The sequence below is a fragment of the Phoenix dactylifera genome, chromosome 10 (genome assembly GCF_009389715.1).
Source record: "Phoenix dactylifera cultivar Barhee BC4 chromosome 10, palm_55x_up_171113_PBpolish2nd_filt_p, whole genome shotgun sequence".
Classification (NCBI taxonomy): Eukaryota; Viridiplantae; Streptophyta; class Magnoliopsida; order Arecales; family Arecaceae; genus Phoenix; species Phoenix dactylifera.
The window spans coordinates 11,624,527-11,643,575 of record NC_052401.1 but is presented as its reverse complement, the minus strand read 5'-3'; the positions used below and the strand labels follow the sequence as shown (position 1 = coordinate 11,643,575).

At 39.1% G+C, this 19,049-nt stretch overlaps 1 protein-coding gene across 2 annotated transcripts in view; it reads left to right on the top strand.

The window, feature by feature from the left end:
• Window positions 1–19,049, top strand: part of LOC103713914 (probable WRKY transcription factor 2) — a 53,397-nt gene that overhangs the window by 32,888 nt on the left and 1,460 nt on the right. For both annotated transcript variants that reach the window (XM_039131013.1, XM_039131014.1), the window contains 2 exons: window positions 17,179–18,056; window positions 18,166–18,324. In XM_039131013.1, the coding sequence (XP_038986941.1) occupies window positions 17,179–18,056; window positions 18,166–18,324 (1,037 nt within the window). The remainder of the gene's footprint in view (window positions 1–17,178; window positions 18,057–18,165; window positions 18,325–19,049) is intronic.

Here is a 19,049-nt window from a genome sequence, read left to right as displayed (position 1 = left end):
TAATTAGAAGTGGAAATAGTATTGAGCTATCCCAAAGTCATTATGTTGAAAAAATACTCAATAAATTCAATTACACCGATTGTCAGCCTGTCTCTATTTCATTTGATCCCTCTACTCATCTTAAGAAGAACTTAGGAACTCCTATCCTTCAAAGCCTATATGCTCAAATCATAGGCTCACTAGGATTCCTAACAAACTACACCAGACCAGACATAGCATATGCTGTAAGTAGACTTAGTAGATATACTGTTAATCCAAATAGAGATCACTGGATAGCATTAGAGAGGATCCTTAGGTATCTTAAGGGTACCAAGTCCTATAGTTTGCACTTTAGTGGGTTTCCTGCTGTTCTAGAAGGCTATAGTGATGCCAACTGGATCAGCGATACCCTAGATGTTAAATCCATCACAGAATACGTCTTTCTCCTAGGAGGTGCTGCTGTGTCTTGGAAATTCATTAAACAAACCTTAATATCTAGGAGTACCATGGAGTCTGAACTGATAGCTTTAGACACCACTAGCACTGAGGCTGAGTGGCTCAAAGATCTACTAATAGACCTTCCTGTAGATGAGTCACCTTTACCACCTGTCTTCTTACATTGCGACTGCAAATCTGTAATAGATAAGTGCAACCAAGAAAATGCCAATGTAAAAATGAACAGGCACTTAAAAGTGTGTCATAAATTATTAAGATATAAATTGAAAAATAACGTTATTGCTCTGAATTTTGTAAAATCAGAAAATAATTTGGCTGATCAGCTTACAAAAGGTTTATCTAGAACAGTGGTTCTAGAGTCATCGAGGGGGATGGGGCTTAGCCCATAAAGATAGATCATCATGGTAGGAACCCAACCTTAAAAGGTTCAATGGGTAGAAACAAACCGGAGTGTGACTAAGAGGAGCACTATTTCATATTTTTCTCATCCCTATGGTGCTAGTGTTTATAAAAGCAAGTGGTAGGATGAGTTCGTTTGTATAACTCTTAATGAGTCCGAGATCCAAGAGGCAGGAGCTTCCTTGCTAGCTTTCTTATTAGAACTTACCTATATGTGCAGTCGTGAGGCCGCGATTATGGAAAATGGACGATACCCTAAAAAACACATGATAGATACCTGCGCATGGCCATATTAGCGCAACCCGCTTAGAACTCACATCGGGCTATATTATGTGTGCTGTTGATTTATTCTGAGCCATGGATCAAGGTTCAAGGTTATGACCATCTTGGCTCCACAGATGTAATCAATTGTCACTAAGTGAAGGTTCAAACCGAAAGGTACCTATACCTATTACATAATATAAGATATCCAGCATTTTATTTTGATTTTAAAATTATTTAAGTTTTTGTGGGGGATTGTTGGGAAAAACTTAAATGCGCACGCGGCTGTTGCCCAAGAAGACAACCCAAGAGGGGGGGTGAATTGGGTTTGGATTAATTCTCGACCAATTAAAAACTATGATTAGTAATTAACTGAATCTATTGCAAGTAAATTAGTTAAGTTACTAGATGAAGTGAATGAAGAGAGTGAGAGGACAGCAGCCAATACAAACACAAACCAGTTTATAGTGGTTCGGAGTTAACTCTTGCTCCTACATCCACTCTCCAAGCTTCACTTGGGAGTTCACTATAATTTCTTGGATTACAGCCGGTTGTTTTACAAGTTCACAACCCAACTTGTTTTCGCGAGATCACAACGAACTCGGTCGGTTTTCACAGGCTCACCGACTAGAACCATCCGATTGTTTTTCCGGGATCACAATCAAACCCTTACACCGTTGGTTTTAACTTCGGCTCACCAACTAACCTTACAACCCTTGATTCAATCCCCTGATTGAATCAAGTAAGAAAAGTAGTATTTGGGATTTCACAGAGAAAGCTTCTAAACAAGCAGATGTGATAAACAATAAATGCAAAGTAAAGGTTAGAAGCCCTAAAACAGATTTTGGAATGGGAAGTTGGGACTTCTCGATTTCTGGGTCTCCTCTGGAAAGTACTGGAGATTTGAGGACAGTAGGAGAGCCTTGAAAGCGAAGGAAGTGCTTGTCGGATGGAGTTGAATGCACCTCTTGCTTCTTTTGCTTGTATTTACTCTTGAAAACTCTTGGTAGGTGGAAAATTCTTTTTACTTGAATGGAATAGCTCTCTTCATGTCTACTACTGTTTTCTCTGGCTATTTAAACAGTCTCTTTTGAAAAATAGCCATTATACATTGATTTGTGGCCGTTCTACACAGTCTGCATCACCTGACAATGTATCCGTTGGGGTCGGAATCGACTCGCTCGATCTGGAGTCGACTCGGCTGTTGCTAGAGTCGACTCATGCTTTACTGAAGACGACTCGCCCACTGTTCAGGATTTGAATTAAAGTGATGTCCCGACCTGGAGTCGACTCGGGCCAACCCTAGAGTCGACTCGCCAAGATCTGGAGATGACTCCGCATTTTGGAGACGGCTCGTTCTCAGGATTTCAGAGATCTATTTTTCTGAATTTCTCTCTCGAGTCGACTCGGATCATCTTGGAGTCGACTCGGCTCTCAAAGACCGAAAAACTGATCCTTTGTCTTTCGAGTTGAACTGCCTCGGAGTCGACTCGCATTTTGTTGGGGTCGACTCGGCTGACTTGGGGTCGACTCTCGTATTCTCGGAGTCGACTCGTTCACAGGGTCACTATGTTTGGTTTTCTGCCTTTCAGTCTACTTTCCTCTGAGAGTCGACTCTGGTATGTTTAGGAGTCGACTCACCAAACGTTGGAGTCAACTCGCATCCTTCTGGAGTCGACTCGGTAACAGGGTCTAGAAAATACTTCTCTGTCTTTCTGTCTGTTACTCCCTGGAGTCGACTCGGAATCTTCGGGAGTCGACTCAGCAAGCATCGGAGTCGACTCGAAATCTTCGGAGTCGACTCGGTGACAGGGTCTGAAATTCATCTTTCTGTCCTTTTATCTGTTCTCAGTTGGAGTCGACTCGTAGTGTACCGGAGTCGACTCGAGCTTGTGCCAGAATCTCTGAAACACTTAGAGTCGACTCGCAATCTTCTAGAGTCGACTCGAGCTTTAGATTTTGGCTTAATTGAGTTCAACACTTAGCCAAATGACTTTGAATCAAAGCTCGATGCTCTTAAAGATAAATTCATGTATATTTGCCTGAAACACTAGATTGAATTTATTAGTACAACATTAAATATACTCAAATGCTTTGAGCTCATCAAAATCAAATAGGGGTATAATCAATCACTCCACAATCTTCCCCTTTTTGATGATGACAAAACATTGAGTATTTGTAAAGTGAATTGCTCAACCAACAGGTGATTTATAGTAAAGTTTTGAAATGAATTCAAATGTCTAGTCATTTAATTTATCCAAAATTGAAAGGTATGAAATAGTAAATTCTGAAATTAAAGCTCTCCCTTTCATTTGGAATTATATAAGCCTTCAAATCGTGCAATTAATTGTTTGGCTTATATGTGATTAATGAATTTGCTTTCTTAAGATTTCAGATTCTCCCCCTCAACATGTGCATTCAATTTTGTTTAAGTTTTCGAGACTATTGAGCTTAAATTCTTACTTTCAGAGGAAAAATATGACAATTTGTTCTTGAGTTTGATTCAATTAATCTTCGAATATCCCTTGAATAGATTCTGGAGATTACTCCTTGAGGAGCCCCAACAGAGAGATAATGAGCCTCGAGGTATTGAATCCACTAAGAACAAATTACTTTTTGCTTTAAGGATTTTCTTTTTAGTGATTCCCTTTACATTTCAAATCATCATATTTTCTCCCTCTTTTTGTCATCATAGCAAAAAGGCACAAAACACAGAAAAAGATAAGAAGTCAATTTGCACAGTTTTGAAAGGAAATTTCTATTCATTGTATTAAAGTCAAATTGAGTACAAATGTGAATACATAACAGAAAAAGTCCTCAAGGGACTGTACATCATAAAATCAAAAAAATACACTAGGGTTTTTTAGTAGTGGAGGATGTGGCTTCCGTACTCAGTCTAGTATGTTTCATGACCAAGATTATCCCCTCAGATACGTTCCCTAGTTGTTCGATGATCTCCGAGGTGGCCCTAGACTGTATCGCAGTGAGCTGGGTCACACTTTCCTGAATAGCGTCAAGCTTGGATATTAAGGCATTTGCAAGCCTTTCCGCACCTTGACTTTGGCTACCCAGCTCTTCTCTGCTGCTATTTCGCATCTTCCTCGTGTCATCCTTTATATCACTAAGGCTCCAGTATTAACCTTGGATTAGACTCCTTATGTTGTACATTTCCTCCTTCAGGTCTGCTACCATCTTAGACGTTGCTGCTAAGAAGGGAACGACGTTAGTGGAGGGAGTACTCAGTGGACCTCGGAGCTCTCTCAATAAATCATCTCTCAGCTCCCTCACAATCTCCTGTCTCATCTCCCGGAGCTGCTCAGTGCTGATCCGGACTTCTAAAGGTTGCTGAGGTGGTGGAGCTGTAGATGGTCCAGCTGAAGTAGATGGGAATGAAGGACCAGAAGTGGAAGGAAAAGTGGGAGGAGCTGTGTAGTGGTCTTGGTCATGGTCAGGACTAGGTGAGTGATGAGTGGTAGGGTCGGATGGTGTGGATGAAGATGTTTTCCTAACCCAAACATTCTCGACTTTATGGAACCCCATTCTGTGGAGAGTCCCCTTACCCATGTGATCAGTGAACCTAAGGGAGCGTGTGGGTTCTTTTTTAGGGATAGGTACCTCTAACTCCCTAAAAATAAGTGTGAAGAGCATGCCATATGGGAGACTCAACCTAGGTTTATCTAGGGGTTCACAGATATATTTGTAGATGAGTTTGGAAAAGTTGATGGAAGTGTCTTGGAGAATGTGGAACATCAATGCTAGGTCTCTCTCAGAGATGAAGTCAAACCTACCATTTTTGGGGAAGAGAGTTCTAGAAATGATACTTAGGAGAAGCCGCATTTCAGCCGAAAGCTGATTTGCAAATACCTCCTCTATAGGGGATTGAGGTGGGCTCCCTAAGATGGCCGTAAGGGCCTCTGTCCTATCATGGGGATGAGTGGAAAAAATTTCCTTTCGGGAGAGATGGAGGATTCGAGCAATGAAGTCCTCCGAGATAAAAATAGGGACACCCGCTACGGTTCCCTGGATACCACCGCTACCTCGTGCGACAGTCCCATAAAATTTCCTAACTAATCCTGGGTAGGTAGGGAGGTCTAATGAACAGAAGAACTCTAAGCCCTGAGCCCTAAGGTGATGTCCTAAGATGAACCCTTCCCAAGAGAGGAAGTCAAAGTTGACTTTCCTCCCGGTAGAGACTACCTTCCCGGCGCACGAACGTGAGGGAACCGGCCTAGGCGGGGAAGGAACCAGAGGTGGTGGCCTCACGGGTTCGTTCCGTGCCTTGGACCGTCGCTCGGCGCCGCTCGCGGAGAGAGGTCTCTTCCGGCTCGGGACAACGACTTTTCTAGGCATTTTGACCTAAAAATCGAGGAATGGACAAGAAAAATGAAAGAAAACTCGAGGAAAAGGACCTAAAATGGGTCGGAGACGAGGTCGGAGACGACTCTAGGGTTTTGGAACAGTGGCGGCCGAAAATAGAAGTGAAGAAAAAACGTTTCGATTAGGGTTAAAAATCAGATTCTCGACCTCGAGTCGACTCCAGTAAGACGCGAGTCGACTCGACCGCGGGTCGACTCCTGAAATGCGTGAGTCGACTCGAACTCTGGCACAAACTTAGTTAATTCCGTGCCACTAGTGAGAGATAGGGAAATATTTAAGACTTAAGGACTGATTTGATGATCATAGACAAGAAATCCTATGTCCAACATAAGCTAATCATCAAAATCAATAAATTAGAGAGGAGTATCACAAGAATGGATCAATCACTCTTAACCCTCTTCTAAGAATACAAAATCGATCTTCATTTAAGGATTTTGTGAAGATATCAGCAAGTTGATCATCAGTGCAAACAAATTCAAGCATTATATCACCATTTAACACATGATCTCTTATGAAGTGATGTCTTATCTCAATATGTTTAGTTCTTGAGTGTTGAATTGGATTTTTAGTTAGATTTATGGCACTTGTATTATCACAATTTATGGGAATCTTATTTTGTTTAATACCATAATCTTCAAGTTGTTGCTTGATCCATAAAATTTGAGCACAACAACTTCCGGCAGCAACATATTCGGCTTCAGCCGTAGATAGTGCAACCGAGTTTTGTTTCTTGCTAAACCATGAAATTAGGTTTTCTCCTAAAAATTGACAAGACCCGCTGGTGCTTTTTCTATCAAGTTTACAACCAGCGAAGTCTGAATCAGTATACCCTATTAAGTTTATGCTTGATTCTTTAGACCTATATTTTTTGTTCCTATGAGATATTTAAAAATTCTCTTAACTGCAATTAGGTGTGATTTCTTAGGATTAGATTGATATCTAGCACACATGCATACACTAAACATGATATCAGGTCTGCTTGTTGTAAGATATAGTAAAGATCCTATCATACCTCTATACAGTTTTTGATCTACTGATTTACCTGATTCATCTTTGTCTAGTTTGCATGATGAGCTCATAGGGGTGCCAATTGACTTGTTTCCATCCATATCAAACTTTTTTAGCATTTCCTTGATGTATTTAGCTTGATTGATGAAAATACCTTCCTTGGATTGTTTGATTTGAAGTCCGAGGAAGTAGTTCAATTCTTCCATCATGCTTATCTCAAATTCACTCTGCATTAATTCAGCAAACTCTTCGCAAAGGCGATTGTTAGTAGCACCGAAAATAATATCATCTACATAAATTTGCACAACTAACATATTTTTGTTTTTCTTTTTCAAAAATAGAGTTGTATCAACATTTCCTCTAGAAAATTCATGGTCTAATAGAAATTTGCTAAGTCTTTCATACCATGCTCTAGGAGCTTGTTTTAGGCCATTAAGTGCTTTATTTAGTTTATAAACATGATTGGGGTATTGATGATTCTCAAAACCAGGAGGTTGTTCGACATAAACCTCCTCATTAATATACCCATTCAAGAAGGCACTTTTTACATTTATTTGGAATAATTTGAAATCTTTATTAAATGCAAATGCTAGTAACAATCTAATTGCCTCAAGTCTAGCTACATGAGCAAAAGTCTCATCAAAATCTATACCTTCTTAATTATAGCCCTTTGCTACTATTCTAGCCTAGTTCCTAATCACAACTCCATTTTCATCAAGTTTATTTTTGTATATCCATTTAGTTCCTATTATTGAGTATTTAGTGGGTCTTTCAACTAAGTTCCATACTTTATTTCTTGTAAATTGGTTAAGTTCCTTTTGCATAGCATTTATCCAATTTACATCACTTTCAGCTTCTTCTATATTTTTAGGTTCTAAATGTGAAACAAATGCTAGATGATTATTTAAGTTTCTAAGAGAGGCTCTTGTTCTAACAGGTTGAGATGGATCATCCAAGACTAATTCTTTAGGATGACCGTCAGCATACCTCCAAGCTTTTGTAAGCCCATGTTCGGCAATTACATCTTGGCTTGTTGTAGTTTCTTCAATTTGCTTGGGTTCATCCTCTTGTAGAGTCATGTGATCCATCTTTTCTTCAATTATTCCTGCATCATCATCAAATACTACTCTCTTGTTGGAGGAAGCATCATTAGAATCATCAAAAACAACATGGATGGATTCTTCAATTACAAGGGTTTACTTGTTGAAGACTCTATAAGCCTTACTTGATGTAGAATATCCCAAAAAGATACCTTCATCAGATTTGGAATCAAATTTACCTAAGTTATCTTTGCCATTATTAGGAATGAAACACCTACATCCAAACACATGAAAGTAGTTTATTTTGGGCTTTCTATCTCTCCAAAGTTCATAAGGTGTTTTTTTTATAATTGGTCTTAATAGAACTCTATTTAGTATATGACATGATGTGTTAATGGCTTCTCCCCAAAAATACTTTGGGAGGTTATTTTCACACAACATGGTTCTAACCATTTCCTCTAGGGTTCTATTCTTTCTTTCCACAACTCCATTTTGTTGTGGTGTCCTAGGTGCAGAGAAATTATAAGTTATTCCCTTTTTACTACAGAATTCATCAAATAGATGATTTTCAAATTCCGTTCCATGATCACTCCTAATAGCTATAACTGAAGCATTTCTAAAGTTAGTTACTTCCTTATGAAATTTCTTAAATACTGAAAATGCTTTATCTTTATGAGCTAAAAACATGACCCATGTGTATCTAGAAAAATCATCTACAATGACAAGGTCATACTTGTTTCCACCAAGGCTTGTGGTTCTAGTTGGTCCAAAAAGATCCATGTGAAGTAGTTCAAGGGGTCTAGTAGTAGAGACACAATTTATGGATTTAAAGGAACTTCTAGATTGTTTGCTATATTGACATGCTTCACAAATTTTATTTTTCTCAAATTTTAGCTTTGGCAAACCAATCACAGAATCTCTTTTAACTAATTTTGATATTGTATCCATACTTGCATGACCTAATTTACGGTGCCATAACCAAGTTGTATCATTGACTTTAGAATCACTAGCTACTAGGCAACGGCTATTATTGGCGAGATTTTCAAGATCTACTACATAAACATTGCCACGTCTTATTCCTTTGAATACTAAGCTATTGTCAATTGAGTTGGTTATGATGCATAAAGATGGCTTAAACAGAACATCAAAACCTCCATCACATAATTGACTAACGCTCAGTAAGTTATGCTTAAGACCATCTACAAATCGTACATTATCAACGAAGGTTGAAGGAGTGATTTGTATTTTACCTATACCAATGATGTGACCTTGGTTGTTGTCTCCAAAAGTCACCGCGCCTCCCTCTTTAGGCTCTAGGATGAAGAATTGCTCCTTGTCACCCGTCATGTGTCTTGAGCAGCCACTATCCAAGTACCAACAGTGTTTGTTGACCTTGGCTGCAAGACACTCCTACACAAGAAAATCATACAGTTTTAGGTACCCAAGTTTTCTTGGATCCTTCAAGGTTAGTAATGTTGGTTCCTTTTGGAACCCAAATCTTTTTAATCATTCTTTTAACTTCAGTTTTTTTGTAGTTACATACATTTACTATATGTCCTACTTTACCACAACAAAAACAAGTTATATTTTTTATGTTACTTTTTCCGGCTTTTACAAAAAGTTTTTAAGAAATTTTTGCTTGTTGTTAGGCTTATACCCTAAACCGGCTTTATTAAATACAGCTCTTTGACTATTAAGAATCATTTCTAGTTTTTCAGAACTAAAGGTAAACTTCTCAACTATAGGTTTATATTTTTCAAGTTCTTTTGTTAAGTTCAGTTTTTCTGTTTTTAGTAAATTTAGATCTTTTGTAAAGTTATCTTTCAGAGTTTGGTTACTGTTTTTAAGTTCTGAAACATCTTTAGTTAGTCTTTCATTATCTTTAATTAAAGTATTAGTTTTTTGAGTTAGCAATTGGTTGCTTGTTTTAAGTTCTAAGTTTTCTTTAATGATAGAATCCTTGTCCTTAATTAACTTATCGTACTTATGAGGGTAAGATTGATTAGTTAGTTTCAATTCTTTATTTTTAAGGTATATTGTCTTATATTCATCCATTAGTTAATTAAAAGCATCATACAATTCATCAAAGGTAAAATCTAAATGTGTTTCAGATATTACCTCATTTTCGTTTGTCATAAAATAAAAATTTGCTTTTTCCTCTTGTTCCTCATCTGATGATGATAATGATTGATCGGAGTCTGTCAAAGTGGAGACAAGAGCTTTCTTCTTCTTGTATTTGCTGCCCTTCTTCAGTAAGGGACAGTCGATTCTGAAATGTCCCGGCTTCTTGCATTCATAGCAACCGATTCCCTCACTTTTCCTTTCCTTATCTTTGTTCTTGTTGTAGGAACTTGAGGAACATCTCTTCTGATGAAAGGACTTCTTCCGGTTGATGAATCTTCTGAACTTTCGCACGAGAAGAGCCTCATCTTCATCTCCCTCATTGTCTTCTTCTTCACTGCTGCTACTGCAAGAGGGATCCTTGTTAGAAGTAGACTTAAGGGCAATTACCTTTTTCTTGTGGGAGGACTCTTCTTTACTATGTTGCTTCATTGTGAGCTCATGTATCATCAAAGATCCAAGGAGCTCCTCGAGTAGCAGTTTGTTCAAGTCTTTACCTTCTTGGATCGCTGTTACCTTGGCTTCCCATGACCTTGGTAAAGATCGAAGAATTTTCCTGACAAGGTCACTGTTAGCATAACTTTTGCCAAGGCTTTTTAAGCCATTGACAATATCAGTAAATCTAGTGAACATGCATATGGTTTCATTAGATTCCATTTTAAACAGTTCATACTTATGAACTAGCATGTTTATTTTAGATTCCTTGACTTGATTCGTGCCCTCGTGGGTCACTTCAAGTCTATCCTATATCTCTTTTGCAGAATTGCAAGTAGAGATTCTATTGAATTCATTATGGTCTAAGGCACAAAATAGTACATTCATTGCTTTAGCATTTAGTTGTGCCTTCCTTCTATCACTATCATCCCAATCTTTTTCAAGCTTGGGTATAGTGATGTTATCTACATAGATAGAAGGAATATATGGTCCATTAACTATAATACTTCAAACATCATAGTCTTGGGCTTGGATAAATATCCTCATCCTAGCCTTCCAATAGGTGTAGTTAGTTCCATTGAAGAATGGAGGCCTATTGGTGGATTGCCCCTCACTAAGAGAAGATCCAAATGGGGTTGTCATTTTGATCTTTTACTCTTTTAATATAAGAACTCCGGCTCTGATACCACTTGTTGCCCAAGAAGACAACCCAAGAGGGGGGTGAATTGGGTTTGGATTAATTCTCGACCAATTAAAAACTATGATTAGTAATTAACTAAATCTATTGCAAGTAAATTAGTTAAGTTACTAGATGAAGTGAATGAAGAGAGAGAGAGGACAGCAGCCAATACAAACACAAACCAGTTTATAGTGGTTCGGAGCTAATCTTTGCTCCTACATCCACTCCCCAAGCTTCACTTGGGAGTTCACTATAATCCCTTGGATTACAGCCGGTTGTTTTACAAGTTCACAACCCAACTTGTTGTTTTCGCGAGATCACAACGAACTCGGTCGGTTTTCACAGGCTCACCGACTAGAACCATCCGATTGTTTTTCCGGGATCACAATCAAACCCTTACACCGTTGGTTTTAACTTTGGCTCACCAACTAACCTTACAACCCTTGATTCAATCCCCTGATTGAATCAAGTAAGAAAAGTAGTATTTGGGATTTCACAGAGAAGGCTTCTAAACAAGCAGATGTGATAAACAATAAATGCAAAGTAAAGGTTAGAAGCCCTCAAACAGATTTTGGAATGGAAAGTTGGGACTTCTCGATTTCTGGGTCTCCTCTGGAAAGTACTGGAGATTTGAGGACAGTAGGAGAGCCTTGAAAGCGAAGGAAGTGCTTGTCGGATGGAGTTGAATGCACCTCTTGCTTCTTTTGCTTGTATTTACTCTTGAGAACTCTTGGTAGGTGGAAAATCCTTTTTACTTGAACGGAATAGCTCTCTTCATGTCTACTACTGTTTTCTCTGGCTATTTAAACAGTCTCTTTTGAAAAATAGCCATTATACATTGATTTGTGGCCGTTCTGCACAGTCTGCATCACCTGACAATGTATCCGTTGGGGTCGGAGTCGACTCGCTCGATCTGGAGTCGACTCGGCTGTTGTTGGAGTCGACTCATGCTTTACTGGAGACGACTCGCCCACTGTTTAGGATTTGAATTAAAGTGCTGTCCCGACCTGGAGTCGACTCGGGCCAACCCTAGAGTCGACTCGCCAAGATCTGGAGATGACTCCGCATTTTGGAGACGGCTCGTTCTCAGAATTCCAGAGATCTATTTTTCTGCATTTCTCTCTTGAGTCGACTCGGATCATCTTGGAGTCGACTCGGCTCTCATAGACCGAAAAACTGATCCTCTGTCTTTCGAGTTGAACTGCCTCGGAGTCGACTCACACTTTGTTGGGGTCGACTCGGCTGACTTGGGGTCGATTCTCGTATTCTCGGAGTCGACTCGTTCACAGGGTCACTATGTTTGGATTTCTACCTTTCAGTCTGCTTTCCTCTGAGAGTCGACTCTGGCATGTTTAGGAGTCGACTCACCAAACGTTGGAGTCGACTCGCATCCTTCTGGAGTCGACTCGCATCCTTCTGGAGTCGACTCGGTAACAGGATTTAGAAAACACTTCTCTGTCTTTCTGTCTGTTACTCCCTGGAGTCGACTCAGAACCTTCGGAAGTCGACTCAGCAAGCATCGGAGTCGACTCGAAATCTTCGGAGTCGACTCGGTGACAGGGTCTGAAATTCATCTTTCTGTCCTTCTGTCTGTTCTCAGTCGGAGTCGACTTGTAGTGTACCGGAGTCGACTCGAGCCTGTGCCAGAATCTCTGAAACACTTAGAGTCGACTCGCAATCTTTTGGAGTCGACTCGAGCTTCAGACTTTGGTTTAATTGAGTTCAACACTTAGCCAAATGACTTTGAACCAAAGCTCGATGCTCTTAAAGATAAATTCACATATATTTGCCTGAAACACTAGATTGAATTCATTAGTACAAATTAAATATACTCAAATACTTTGAGCTCATCAAAATCAAATTGGGGTATAATCAATCACTCCACAGCGGCCAAATTCTCGGGCCGCGTGCGCGTTTGAGAAAAAGGAAACGCCCAATGGGCGTTTGCTGGGAATTAAAAGAGCCAGCGCCCGCGTGTGCATTTAAGGGGAAAAAAAGGAAATGGCCGCGGGCGTTACGCGGACGCGTTTGAAAACGCATCTGCAAAAGACCATTTTGCCCCGTTAAAAATCTCTATATAAACCCCTCTATTTCATCTCTTTTCGAAGATGAAAAATTACAGAAAAATAGTAGAAAAACTCTGGAGAAATTCTTCCTCCTCTTAGCCACTTTTGATTTTTATTTTTGTACATTTATTCAGTTTATTTTATTCTTTTCATTTTGCTCTTTGCTGGATCTGCAAGTCTAATCGGGTTCGCTTTGACTTCTTCCGAGACGTGCCGAAAAAGAAGTTGTAGGGTCGTCGTATCTCAGAGGAGGATTGCCGGGAGACCCGTACGTGGGGGCAAATACTTCTTTGGGACAGCGTCTACGCGCTTCGACCTGCCTTCAATCAGGCTACTTTCTTCTACTTTTATTTTTAATTTAATATTAGTAGATTTGTAGGATTTGAAATTCTATAATATAAATTTATTAAATGCATAGATTTATTTTGTGCTAGAACAAATTTATTTTGCATTGAAATAGAATTATTTGGATGCCGAATAATATGCATGTATATTATTCCCTTTAAGATTTTTCATTAATTGAATTTATAGATATATTTGTTTATTTAGATAATATATTGCTAACACGCTTCATATGCCCAGGCTCTGGAACGAGTCTTTTCGATGTGGGACTATTGGGCCTCACACCCTTCCCACCATCGGACAAGAGCCGTCCTCGGCTCTGATACCAAATGTCACGCCCTCGCCTACACGGAGCACGTGAGGCACCCAGTGCCCATAGGGGGCACATGAGGGGGGGAAACACGGGGCTCCCCTGCCAAATATTGTCCGGTTCTGAGGCTTAATGCAAGTGTCCTTCACCCTTCCTCAGTTTTGTTTTCCTTCCAAAACACGTTTGCAAGATTTGGAGACACCCGCATTATATATCTAGGCTCTAAAACGAGTTTTTCCGATGTGGGACTATTGGGCCTCACACCCTTTCTACCATCGGACAAGAGCCGTTCTCGACTCTGATATCAAATGTCACGCCCCCGCCTGCGCGGGGCACGTGAGGCACCCAGTGCCCACGTGGGGGCTACATGAGAGGGGAACATGGGGCTCCCCTGCCAGATATTGTCCGGTTCCGGGGCTTCATGCAAGCGTCCTTCACCCCTCTCCGATTTTGTTTTTCTCCCAAAATGCGTCTGCAGGATTTGGAGACACCACTTCATATGTCCAGGCTCTGGAACGAGTCTTTCCGATGTGGGACTATTGGGCCTCACAATTGGCACACCTCCTCCTGATATTATGCCTTAACCCCATCTCAAATGTATGAGCTCAGCTCTCCTCATCCTCCACCAACTATGGGGCAAACTTTGCCATCTCAATGAATTTGCCCTCATACTGGGGCATTGATGCACCTCTCTGTTTCAGTGGAAGGAACTCTTGCTCCTTTTGTATCTTCACACTTTAGGAAAGTACTTTCCTTATAAGGCTTTATAGAACTTAACCAAGGTGAATTGCTCTGTGTCATTCTCATGTTTTCTTTCCACCATTTGCCACCATTCATATGATTCTTTTTGGAGCATGTAGGTAGGATAAGACACCTCCTCATCTGGGCATCTCATAATTCCAAATACTTTCTCCATCTCCTTTGGCCAATTCTTGACCTCTAGGGGTTTACTAGTTTCTCGGCCTCTAGGGGTTCAGATGTTCAGTAATCCCCTTAAAAGCTGATGGAGCTAGCCTCCTAAACTCACAGCAGCCACTACACTGCCTCTGCTGAGCCTCGGTGTCCTGATGCTGTAGCCGATGCTGTATTTATCATTGCTGCCATTCTGTTGCATGAATTGCCGTCATTCTATTGCATGAATTGCCGCCATTCTATTGCATGAATTGCCATTGCTGCTGCATAAATTACTGTTGTTGTAGTTGTTGCTACTGGATGAATTGCTATTGCTGCATTTCCATCTTCCTTACCATTGTAGCCCCAACATCTTCTTGTTGCTGCATTGCTCCTATAAGAACTTGCATCAGCTGAGATGGATTCACCTATTCTCCCAAGTTTACCTAGATTCTAGATTTATCCCTGCTCATGGGGCATTACTAGCAGGTTCATTGGTGCCCCTCTGCAGTGGGTACCACTAGCGGGCTGGTGAGTCTCATTAGTATGCTGGTTCATAGGCTCTTAAGCTGCTGAGGCATTGGCAAAACCAACATGGTCTCCTGGTATGGCTTTATGCCATCTTAACCTACACTCATGGACATTAGAACCCATAAGTTATAAATAATCCATCTTGCTTGAATAATAAAAGATAAGATAAACATGACATGCATATATAATGTTTATATAAAACAGAGAATGCATCCCCAAACTAAATGTTTACCCCACCTAGGCTCATCCTAGGGTCAAACCATAGTGATTATAACCTCAGCTCTTATACCATAAATTGTCATGTGCCAAACCCGGTCACATGATGGGGCATATGATACGGCTGATTCTTTAAGGTTAACCTCTTGAAACATACATGGCCTTTAAAATAATCCTGTACTCAAGTCATATAGATAACAACAACTATAGAACCAAATATCATCGCATAATTAACAAACTATGGTTTACATCATAGCCACTATTAACTCGAAGTTTAAATAATTCATTAGAAGCTTGATTGCTAAACTTTTCATCGTGCAAGACTTTAGATATATGCAGGTGTCCAAAATAATATTTGAGTTACCACCACCCCTAATTTTAGATGAAAATATCTGTTACTACTTACAAAATTATACTAGTTTACAAGGCCTCTTTCCTAAACAAATCATGATGTCTGGTTTACACCAGAAGTAGCTAGCCTTGCTCCCAGTCACACTCCCATATTGATACCCCCTTGGCCTTTATGCCATAGTATCTGTAAAAAGAAAGATAAACAAGATAGCATGAGAGCCAACTACGTAATCCACATAGACTCATAATTTAATTTAGATCAAATATACACACACACACACACACACACACACACACACACACACACACACACACACACACATAGCGAGGAATTTTTTCTTTCACAAAGTATCCAACGTACATACATACATACATACATACATACATATATGTTTATATATATATGTGTATATATGTATATTTATATGTATATGTGTGTGTATATATATATATATAATTGTTACCAATTTTACATCATGTTCTAGTGATTTTTCTTCTTTGTAGAGGAAGTGGGAGTAGGTTTGTCTTGGATTTTTTTTTCTTTTCTAAATTTTGGAGAGAGAACCATGAGTCCATGGGATCCTAGGAGGTGGGTTATCTTTGACTTGCTATTGTATCATGTCATCAGCATATGGTGGATGGCTTTGACTCAGTTGATCATATACTTTATTAGTTTTAATAAAAACACTCCTAATTTAACTCTTATACCATTCATGTTTATTTTTAAGTTTATATTTGAGACTTGAGAATAAACTTGATGACTGTATTTGTTAAACAGTTAGTGGCACTGTAGAAAGATGGGCATTGCGAGAGGGAGAAAGTTATCTTGGTCAGCTGTCTGAGTGATGTGTTGGGATTTGAATTGGGATTGAGATTGTTTACAAAGAACAAATGTCTTTCTTTATGTGGAGTAGATAAGTTTCCAGATTTTGGAGAAGGAAAGGAAATAGAATATTTAATTAGATAATTCTTTAGGAAAATGGCTTGCTCTTATTTGTAGGAAAATGTTAGAAGGGGGCATATATAGCTGCCATCTTATTTTGAAGGGGGGCCACCTCTTAGACCAAGAAAGGAATTCATGAACTTTGGGAAAGCTAGGGCCCCTGGTGCCCCCTCCCCCTTGGTTCAGCCTATGCTAACATTATGTTGCGGGAATCTTACTGATCTTGATTTTTGGATAAATGGCTATAAATGGAGTGGGTTTGTTGCCTAATAAATTAAATATTAGACCATTACAAGCATATTGTTTTGTTTGATTTCTCCCTTTGTTTGTTAACTTCTGATTGTCCTTGTAATAGCCATTTTAATTTGGTTAAATCCATCAACCACTGTTATTGGAGGAGTCTTTTTAATTATATATTGGCGGACTGATGCTAATTGATGTTTTTGTAGTATGTGGTGGAAATCACATTTAGTCTTGATTAGTAAAAAATGAAATACAAAAGAAAAACATTTATACTGAGCAAGACATAGGTTGGCAGACCATAAGAAGATGCCATTGGCTTGTGAAGAGCTTGCAATCCATGATTTTTGGCGACTTGCTGCATAATAGTCAATTTCATTTCAGGAAGAAAGACGATCCTTTTAGCTGTCTGTGTTTGCTATATTGTCACTTTATCTTGATACTCTCCGCTAGCTGCTTGTAATGTTGATACCTATCCATAAATATTTTTGCCATCGAATTATTGCTTATGTGTAACATTTTGACTTGCTAAGGTTTCTTCATCTAATCTGGGTGAGGATTTAAGGGCTGCTGATATTTACCACCAAGATCACTCTCTGGTCCAGATGCAAATGGATTTTGAGGATCAAGCCTGCATCACAAAACAAGAGAAGGGATACGCCAGTGATTTGCAGAGAGATGTAAAATTTTCTGAAGATAATATGGTGGAAACAAAGTGTAGTTCTGTTCAGACATGCTATCATCCTCCATTAAGTAATCCAGCACATCATCTTGAAGATTTGTCGAATGGAGAGGATAGACAGTCAGGGCAGATTTTGGAAGAAGACCAGTCCTTTTCCAGCTCGGGTGTAGGAAGACCATCAGAAGATGGATATAACTGGAGAAAATATGGGCAGAAACATGTCAAAGGTAGTGAGTATCCTCGGAGCTACTACAAATGCACTCATCAAAGTTGTCAAGTAAAGAAAAAGGTAGAGCATTCACTGGATGGCCAAACTACAGAAATTATTTACAAGGGTACTCATAATCATCCAAAGCCACAACCATCTCGCCGATCTGCATTTGGGTCATCATTTTTAATGAGTGAGATCTCAGATTCTGCTGCTGGCTTTGGGTCTATTACAGATGTTGAAGGGGGATCAATTTGGAGAAATTCTCAGAGAGGATCTAAAGATAAAAATTGTGTAGATTTGAGGGCTGACAGTTTAGAGTTGACATCATCAACATCTGTTGTTACTGAGCTTTCAGATCCTCTCTCGACTGCACAAGGAAAATGCTCAAATATCCTGACAGATATTCCTGAGCTTTCATCAACTTTAGCTAGTGAAGGTGATGATGAAGATGGTGCTACCCAGGGGAGCATGCCATTTGAGGATGATGATGAAGGTGATGAGACTGAATCAAAGAGAAGGTCAATTTTCTATATAGCAATTCTTGCCAATGTCATAGAGTTTTTTTTTTCTTGTTATGAATATTTGGGAAGATCTAACTTTGAAGTATAATTCCATTTTTTTTTTAAGGAAGAAAGAAAGCTGTGTGATTGATAGTAATCCAGCTTCTCGTGCTGTGCGTGAACCAAGAGTGGTTGTTCAGACAGTCAGTGAAGTGGACATCCTAGTTGATGGATACCGCTGGCGAAAGTACGGGCAGAAGGTAGTTAAAGGAAATCCAAATCCTAGGTAAATGTATCAAACCATTTTAAACTCTTTTAGTTGCAGTGACATTTTGCTCAAAGTAAAAAAGGATGGGTATCAAAATTAATTTAATACTGATAGTACTTGCTTTACTAAGTCTAAGGAAAGATGAAAGTTTATGGTTTAAAGTTTTGCCTAGAAACTCCAAAACCAAAAGTGAATTTTCAGATTCTTCTACTTGTAGATGTTTGCCCAAAACTAATTAATGGGGCCAAAGTTATTGCATATGGGAGCTACCACGCCAATTTTGTTTTTTCATTTCTTTCAATCCTCAAAGCATTTCCACTATATTGAACTTAGATTTGCAGGTCTTGGGAAGATTTAGGAGCATTGCACCATTATGTTCCAAAGAGCTTGAGAGGACAATATTGGTTTTGCCCGAGGTTTTGTTGTTCTAAAAATCAAATTAAATAGCTTTTAAATATATCTTTATCATTATGCTTTTTCTTTTTTTTTGTAAGTATCATTATTGTTTTCAAAAAACATTTTTTTCTCCTTGTGACACTTGCAGAGTGATACATCTTAAGATCCAGAACAAGATAATATACTTTTAAATGATATTTGGTTAGTTTTCTTGACTTAATTAACTTTTCCTAATTATCACTGATTTATTTTCCTAATTTTAGTTGATATTTATGTTTTATAATTGTCAAATGAAGCTAAAATTGAGACCATCCGAACCGTTGAAATAAAATTGAAACTCATTTCGA